The 8896-nt window shown below is 31.8% G+C and overlaps 1 protein-coding gene and 1 long non-coding RNA gene across 6 annotated transcripts in view; one reads left to right on the top strand and one right to left on the bottom strand.

The window, feature by feature from the left end:
• Window positions 1–8896, bottom strand: part of src (SRC proto-oncogene, non-receptor tyrosine kinase) — a 108217-nt gene that overhangs the window by 20075 nt on the left and 79246 nt on the right. For 3 of the 5 annotated variants that reach the window (XM_088651660.1, XM_088651662.1, XM_088651661.1), the window contains 2 exons: window positions 3557–3583; window positions 1083–1186 (listed from right to left, as the gene is read on the bottom strand). In XM_088651660.1, the coding sequence (XP_088507786.1) occupies window positions 1083–1186; window positions 3557–3583 (131 nt within the window). 5 annotated transcript variants of the gene reach the window in all.
• On the top strand, window positions 1367–2782 carry LOC147838273 (uncharacterized). Its single transcript, XR_015524126.1, has 2 exons — window positions 1367–2439; window positions 2646–2782. It is a non-coding gene; the product is annotated as an uncharacterized LOC147838273 (long non-coding RNA).

Genomic DNA, 8896 nt, shown 5'->3' with positions numbered 1-8896 from the left:
ATTTAAAACTTAAATAAAATAAAATAAATAAAAATAATTTAAAGCAAATAAAAAAATTAAATATATATATAATTATATTTAAAAAACTATACTAAACTAAAACAAAATAATTAAAAGTAAGAATTAGATTTAAATAAATAAAAATGTAAATAAATAAATAAATAGGAATTATTTCTAATCATTTTTAAAACAAAAAAGATGAAATAATTAAAAAGTATTAATTTAGACAAATAAATGAATAAAAATTACATTTAAAAAATAAAATTAAATAAATAGAAATTTAAACGAATAAATGAATAGAAATTATATATAATTATATTTAAAACTACAACAAAATAAATAAAATAAAAATTATCCAAGCAAAAAAGTAACAAAAAACTAAACTAAAATAAAATAAATAAAAATAGCATTTAAATAAATAATAAAATTTTTAAACAAATAAATACAAATTATATATGATTATATTTAAAACTAAAATAAAAAAATTAGGCAAATAAATAAAAATAATATGTAATTATATTTTAAACTAAACTAAAATAAAATAAAATAAATATGTTTTTTTTTAAATAAATATAAATTATATATCATTATATTTACAACTAAAATAAAATGAATAAAACTAAATAATTTTAATAAAATAAATAAAAACGTATATATAATTATATTTAAAACTAAAACTAAATAAAATAATAATAAACAAAAATTTTATTTAAATAAATAAATGAATAAATAAATAAATCTAAATGATATAATAATATTTAATTATATATAATAGTGTTATAAGTGTTATAATTAAAAATGAATGAATCAATTAAAAAATAAATAAATAAATAAAGTTTAAACTGTACTCTTCACATTTTACTTCCTTTGGTAAAATTTAAATATAAAATGTATAAAAAAACATTTCCACAGTAGTAGTAGTAGTAGTACTATTATTATTAAAATTACTAATAAATTAATAATAAACTATATAATAAAAAAAGACTATATGCTTGAAAAGAAATATCACTTTTTATTGAATAAAGTAATAAATCTAAAAAAAATCCATCTTTAAAGCATGTTTACAGTTCTCATTCAATCACCTTTGGTGGTCTCGCTCTCTCTGACCAGGAAAGTTCCTCGTCTGTTCTCCAGATTCAAGAGCAGTCGCTCAGAGTCTCTGCGTGTGATTTTTCCGAAGTACCATCTGGAGAAACACAGAAAACACACAGACGGAGGGATTTAGATGATGTCATTACATCATATCAGAAACATGCAGCTGGCCAGATAGAGACTGACCATACAAATAAACACTCAATGCAAAAACTCTTCATTTATAATTGGCTGAAATCAAGAACTAATTAAGAGGTGTTTTCTTTTTAATTTTGCTTTTGAATTGCATTATGAAAGTAGGAACTAATCTCCAAGAAATTGACATTACTTGAGAAGTTGAAATTATTAGCGGTTTGTGACCATATATAGTAAAACAAATGATATATAGAAATAAATCTGTACAAAAAAACCCCCTTCAACCTTATTACTAGCTCATTTACATAACCAATCCAGACAATGTCTAATTTCAAACGTCACCAAAAATGTCAGTAAAAGTCATTGTTAATTTGTCAGCATCATTAGATGATCATCAATAAATTAAAAAATAAAACTATTGATTCCTTTCTTATTGACCCAAAGCACATGAACAGCAGTGTACTGTATATTAAATCATAACTACACCATTTTAAAATGTAGCTTATAAAACAGCGGTTCAGGTTGTAATGTTCTGGTTCCAGTAGCGATATAACATTACGACTGACTCCCAGTGACTTTTATAGTCATTGAATCATAATAATTCATGTTAATAGTGTATATATTTTGAACCTATAGTGACTATATTTTACAGTAATCCTCAACAGAATTGTAAAGTATGAGATATTAAACACTGATTCAGGTTGTGATGTTCTGGTTTCAGTAGCGATTAAACGATAACTTCCGGGATTGACGACTGACCCAGTGACATTTGTGTTATAAAATCTTGGCTTTTTCTGTTAATAGCTTGTTTAGAGTATATATTTTGAACCTACAGTGACTATATTTTACAGTAATCCTCAACAGAATTGTACAGCGGGAGATATTAAACACTGATTCAGGTTGTGATGTTCTGGTTTCAGTAGCGATTAAACGATAACTTCCGGGATTGACGACTGACCCAGTGACATTTGTGTTATAAAATCTTGGCTTTTTCTGTTAATAGCTTGTTTAGAGTATATATTTTGAACCTACAGTGACTATATTTTACAGTAATCCTCAACAGAATTGTACAGCGGGAGATATTAAACACTGATTCAGGTTGTGATGTTCTGGTTTCAGTAGCGATTAAACGATAACTTCCGGGATTGACGACTGACCCAGTGACATTTGTGTTATAAAATCTTGGCTTTTTCTGTTAATAGCTTGTTTAGAGTATATATTTTGAACCTACAGTGACTATATTTTACAGTAATCCTCAACAGAATGTTGGAGTAAGTAAGTATGAGATATTAAACACTGATTCAGGTTGTGATGTTCTGGTTTCAGTAGCGATTAAACGATAACTTCCGGGATTGACGACTGACCCAGTGACATTTGTGTTATAAAATCTTGGCTTTTTCTGTTAATAGCTTGTTTAGAGTATATATTTTGAACCTACAGTGACTATATTTTACTGTAATCCTCAACAGAATTGTACAGCGCGAGATACTAAACACTGATTCAGGTTGTAATGTTCTGATTCCAGTAACTATAAAACGATAATGTTTAGAATTGACGACTGACCCAGTGACGTTTATTGTCAATAAATCATGATAGTTTCTGTCAGGGCCGGAGTGGGACTCCTTTTCAGCCCTGGAGTTTCAAGCCTCAGACCGGCCCACCTCAGTTCACGACTGACTATATTAAAATAAGGTCATTTCCAATTCAGTTTCTAATTACACCATCACGTCTTTTTTTTTTTTGAGAAAACAGCCGCTTTAGAACTTCAAATGTTCAACAACTCAAACAGTATTATTTGTCTCAACAATAAAAATGAAAATAATAACATACTCGGGCGAGGATCAAACCCGTGTTGGCGACGTCGTAATCTAACGTGCTAACCTCTGGGCCACAACGGTTGTGTAATGAAAGGTGACTTATAACATTATGAAACTGCAGGCTGGTTATATATAAAAAGAGCAGAGCTGCGGTAAAATAATGGATAAGAAGACTGTGGTCAAGTAAATAAATAAATTAATTTAAAAAGTGTGACTGCTGAGAGCTACAGATTCTGGAGCTAGGGACACTGGCCCTCGCGGCCGAAAAACGAACCGGCCCACCAGGAATTCTCCCGGTCCTCCCGATTAACCAATCCGGGCCTGGTTTCTGTTAATAGCTTGTGTAGAGTTTATCTTTTAAACCTACAGTGATTATATTTTACAGTAATCCTCAAGATATTAAACAGCGATTCAGGTTGTAAGATTCTGCCTCCGGTAGCGATAACGTTTGGGATTGATGACTGACCCAGTGACGTTTATAGTCTATAAATCTCTCTTTCTTTGAGTCTTACCTTTTCTCCAGAGTCAATCTGAGATGACTGGCGAAGCAAGGGTGGAAAAATTAGTCATTACAGCAATTCAAAAGACTGCTTGTGTGTATTTGTTTAAAGCTGTACTGAGCAACAGTGTGTGTGTGTGTGTGTGTGTGTTAGCATTAGAACAGGACAGACAATAGTAGGCTAATGCTGACGTCTTTCACTCGCTCTACTGGGAAAAGCTCTTTGGGGTTTTCTGTGTGGGACTGATGGAATGATGGAGTGACTATATTTTAGATAATGGACGAGGGCAAAAGTGCAAAAGCATGAAGGGAGAAATGAAGGACTCAAAGGTCAGAGCAAAAGGAGAAAGAGAGATGGGCCGAGTATGAAGAATTCTGCTGAGCGACAGTAATATCCCATTCTGAAATACAGTGCATGCGGAAAGTATTCATAGCGCTTCACTTTTTGCTAATTTTTTATGTCACAGCCTTATTGCAACATGGATTAAATTAATTTATTTCTTTAAAATTCTACACACAATATCCCATAATGACAATGTGGAAAAAGAGTTTTTGAAATTGTTGCAAATTTATTAAAATTAAAAAACCTGAAAATCACATAAAGTATCCACAGTCTTTGCCATGAAGCTCTAAATTGAGCTCAAGTACATTCTGTTTCTACTTCTATATGAGGTCCCAGGGTTGACAGTGCATGTCAAAGCACAAACCAAGCATGAAGACAAAGGAATTGTCTGTGGAGCTCCGAGACAGGATTGTCTCGAGGCGCAAGGTTGAGAAAGGTTACAGAAACATTTCTGCTGCTCTGAAAGTCCCTATGAGCACAGTGGCCTCCATCATCAGAAGATGTTTGGAACCACCAGGACTCTTCCTAGAGCTGGCCGGCCATCTAAGCTGAGTGATCAGGGGAGAAGGGCCTTAGTCAGGGAAGTGATTATTAGCCCGATGGTCACACTCTCTGAGCTCCAGCGTTCTTCTGTGGAGAGAGGAGAACCTTACAGAAGGACAACCATCTGTGCAGCAATCCACCAATCAGGCCTGTATGGTAGAGTGGCCAGACGGAAGACACTTAGTGCCTGGAGTTTGCTAAAAGGCATCTGAAGGACTCTCAGACCATAAGAAACTAACTTCTCTGGTCTGATGAGACTCAAATTGAACTCTTTGGTGTGAATGCCAGGCATTATGTTTGGAGCAAACCAGGCACCGCTCATCACCAGGCTAATACCACCCCTACAGTGAAGCATGTTGGTGACAGCATCGTGCTGTTGGGATGTTTTCAGCAGCAGGAACTGGAAGACTAGTCAGGATAGAGGGAAAGATGAATGCAGCAATGTACAGAGACATCCTGAATGAAAACCTGCTTTAGAGTGCTCTTGACCTCAGACTGAGGCGACGGTTCATCTTCCAGCAGGACAATGACCCAAAGCACCCTGCCAAAATAACAATGGAGTGGTACAACAATAACTCGGTGAATGTCCTTGAGTGGCCCAGCCAGAGCCCAGACATAAATCAATTGAACATCTCTGGAGAGATCTGAAAATGGCTGTACACTGTCGCTTCCCATCCAACCTGACAGAACTTGAGAGGTGCTGCAAAGAGGAATGGACAAAAATTCCCAAAGACAGGTGTGTCAAGCTTGTGGCACCATAATCAAAACGACTTGAGGCTGTGATTGCTGCAAAATGTGCATCAACAAAGTATTGAGCAAAGGCTGTGAATACTGATGTACATGTGTTTTTTCAGGTTTTTTATTTTGAATACATTTGCAACAGTTTCAAAAAACTCTTTTTCACATTGTCATTATGGGGTGTTGTGTGTAGAATGTTGAGGAAATAAATGAATTGAATCCATTTTAAAATAGGGCTGTAACATAAAAAATGTGGAAAAAGTGAAGCGCTATGAATACTTTCCGAATGCACTGTATGATATATGGCGCTATAAGCAAACTACATAGAGTTAAAGTCAAAATTATTAGCCCTCATGTGAATTATTTTTTTTCTTATTCAAATATTTCCCAAATGATGTTTAACATAGGAATTTTTTCACGATATGTCCTATAATATTTTTTTCTTTTAGAGAAAAAAATTTCTTGTTTGTCTTATTTAGTCTAGAATAAAAGCAGCTTTTAATTTTTTTAAAAACCATTTTGAGCCTTTAAATGTCACTTTAAGCTGAATACTAGTAGTGTGAAAAATATCTCAAATATTATTTACTGTCATCATGGCAAAGATAAAATAAATCAGTTATTAGAAATGAGTTATTAAAACTATTATGTTTAGAAATATTTTAGAAAAATCTGTTCTCCATAAAAATACAGGGGCATAATAATTTATAAGAATTCTGGCTTCAACTGTATACAGTATGACATACAAGTTCATATTTGCATTTCACATGTGTGAAATATGTAATATATGTAACATATATTTTTAAATATTACACAAATGCTGTATACATATATTGTTTAAACCATTAGAATTGTAAATAAAGTTATCATATATATATATATATATATATATATATATATATATATATATATATATATATAGATATTATACACACATACAGTTGAAGTCAGAGTTATTAGCCCCTTTTTTATTTATTTTTTTATATTTTCTAAATGATGATTGACAGAGCAAGGAAATTTTCAGAGTATGTCTGATAATATTTTTTCTGTGGAGAAAGTCTTATTGGTTTTATTTGGGCTAGAATAAAAGCAGTTATTAATTTTTTAAACACCATTTTAAGGTAAATATTATTATTCCCTTTAAGCTATATATTTTTTCGATAGAACGAACCATTGTTATACAATAGCTTGGCTAATTACCCTAACCTGTCTGATCAACCTAATTACCCTACTTAAGCATTTTATAGAATTGTCTTAAAAATGGCTAGTAAAATATTATTTACTGTCATCATGGCTAAAATAAAATAAATTAGTTATTAGAAATAAGTTATTAAAACTATTGTGTTTAGAAATGTCTTGAAAAAATCTTCTCTCCATTAAACAGAAATAGGGTAAAACAGTAAATAAATAGGGGGGCTAAAAATTAGGGGGAACTAATAATTTATCTGAGACTTATCTGAATTATAAAATTATATTCAACAAATGTACATAGTTGTAATTCCAATGCCTGGAAAATTATAAAAACAATTAGTTCAAGTGGCTGTTTTTTTAACGGTCAATTAAATTTTCTTTGGTTAATTGCAGAAATGACACAAATTTGCCTGGATCTTTTGTCATATTAGTATTTGTGCATTAAAACACCCAGCTAGCTTACCATGTTTAGATATATTATATGTTTGCATATAATTGATATTAAATTATTCATTACTTCTCTGTACTGTGGAAGAATGTTACAAAAACATTATTTTATGAGACGTATCAATCCTCCTTCCTTATAAACCTATATAAGCATAAACTTGAGATTACTCTAACTGCTTAAGATATAGCAGATATAAGTTTCAGTTATTAGTTTTAGTTTGCAGTTTTCTTGTTTTTTTTTTGTAGATTTGTTTGCTTTTTTTGTTTTTGTTATTTGTATTCATAAACACGCTTTTTTAGAAAGAAATTTTAGTTATTTCAAGAATTATTTACAAGCAAGGTTTTTATATTGTTTTACTTTTAGTTATTTGCAATAACTGCATTGAGCATCAGTATTTTAACTGATGTATTAAAATACTGACAGTGTTGATAATTCATGAACCGATTGTTCTGTTGAATCACATGTTTGAACTCCTCATGTGACTTGCACAAAGACTCATAGGTCAATCACTGAGTCAGTGAGGGTGGTTAGGAAATTAACATGTGATTCATCCACTTATGAATGAATCAGTTTCATTATTTTACATTAACTTGAGTAGAGCTGCAGCGTAAACCAAAACTCATTTCATAAATGACTAATGTGGCACAGTTACTGTATTAAACTATTCAGTTCAATGCTGATTTGGTTCAATGACAGTACTATAGCAAATCTCTTTGTTGAGTCAAATATGTTCAGTCAAGATCAAATGACTCTCTTGAGTGAATTTAACTGAATCGTTTCAGTGACTCAAACCAAAACAGATCAAACCACTGAATCATTCATCATTCATTTTCTTTTCGGCTTAGACCCTTTATAAATCTGGGGTCGCTACAGCGGAATGAACCGGCAATTAACCCAGCATATGTTTTACGCAGTGGATGCCCTTCCAGCTGCAACCCATCACTGGATCACATAAATAGTAATTATCGCCATCAAGGAACCAGAATCAAGCTCAGATGAGTCAAAAGATTCTGTGATTCATGAATGAATTGATCTATTGAGTCAGATCTTTTCTTTGTAGAACAAATGACTCTTTCGAGCACATTCTTTTTTGAATCAAGTGAATGAATCGACTGAATCAAACTACTAAATCATTGTCATTCTTCTATTTATTACTGCTAAGCTGCTTTGAAATCTATTAATTGTGTACGAATTACATAAAAAAGATGACTTGAATCAATTAGCTGATATTTAAGTAAAAGAATCAATATCAGAACCAGATTTAAGCTCAGATCAGTCAAAGGGTTTTGTAAATCATGAACTAAACGTCTAGTGAGTCAGAACTTTCTTAATAGAACAAGTGACTCTTTTGAGCACATTCTTTTTAAATGAATCCATTCAATGACTCCATTGAATGAAAACACTGAATCAGTCACTGTCATTTTCCCTGTTTACTACAGTTAAGCTCCTCTGAAATCTATTTATTGTATAAGAACTACATAAATAAAGATGACTCGAATCATTTAGCTGATTTTTGAGTAAAAGAATCATTATCGGCATCAGTAAGGAACCAGAATCAAGCTCATATGAGTCAAAGGATTTTGTGATTTATAAACGGATCAGTCTATTGAGTGAGATCTTTTCTAAGTAGAACAAGTGACTCTTTTGAGCACATTCTTTTTAAATGAATCAATTCAATGACTCCACTGAATCAAACCACTGAATCAGTCATTGTTATCCACCTGTTTATTACTGCTAAGCTGCTTTGAAATCTATTGATTGTATAAAAACTACACAAATAAAGATGACTCGAATCAATTAGCTGATTTTTGAGTAAAATAATTAATATCGGAACAAGAATCGGGCTAAGATGAGTTGAAAGATGCTGTGATTTAAGAACGATTCAGTCTATTGAGTCAAATCTTTTCTTTGTGGAAGAAGTGACTCTTTTGAGCACATTATTTTTAAATGGATCAATTTAATGACTCCACTGAATGAGTCACTGTTATTTTCTTGTTTATTACTGCTAAGCTGCTTTGAAATCTATTTATTGTGTAAGAACTACATAAATAAAGATGGCTCGAATCAATTAGCTGATTTTTGAGCAAAAGAAT

Source organism: Danio rerio, chromosome 23, assembly GCF_052040795.2.
Source record: "Danio rerio strain M-AB ecotype USA chromosome 23, GRCz13ab, whole genome shotgun sequence".
Lineage (NCBI taxonomy): Eukaryota > Metazoa > Chordata > Actinopteri > Cypriniformes > Danionidae > Danio > Danio rerio.
The sequence above is the reverse complement of the archived record's forward strand: the minus strand, read 5'-3'. Positions and strand labels throughout refer to the sequence as shown.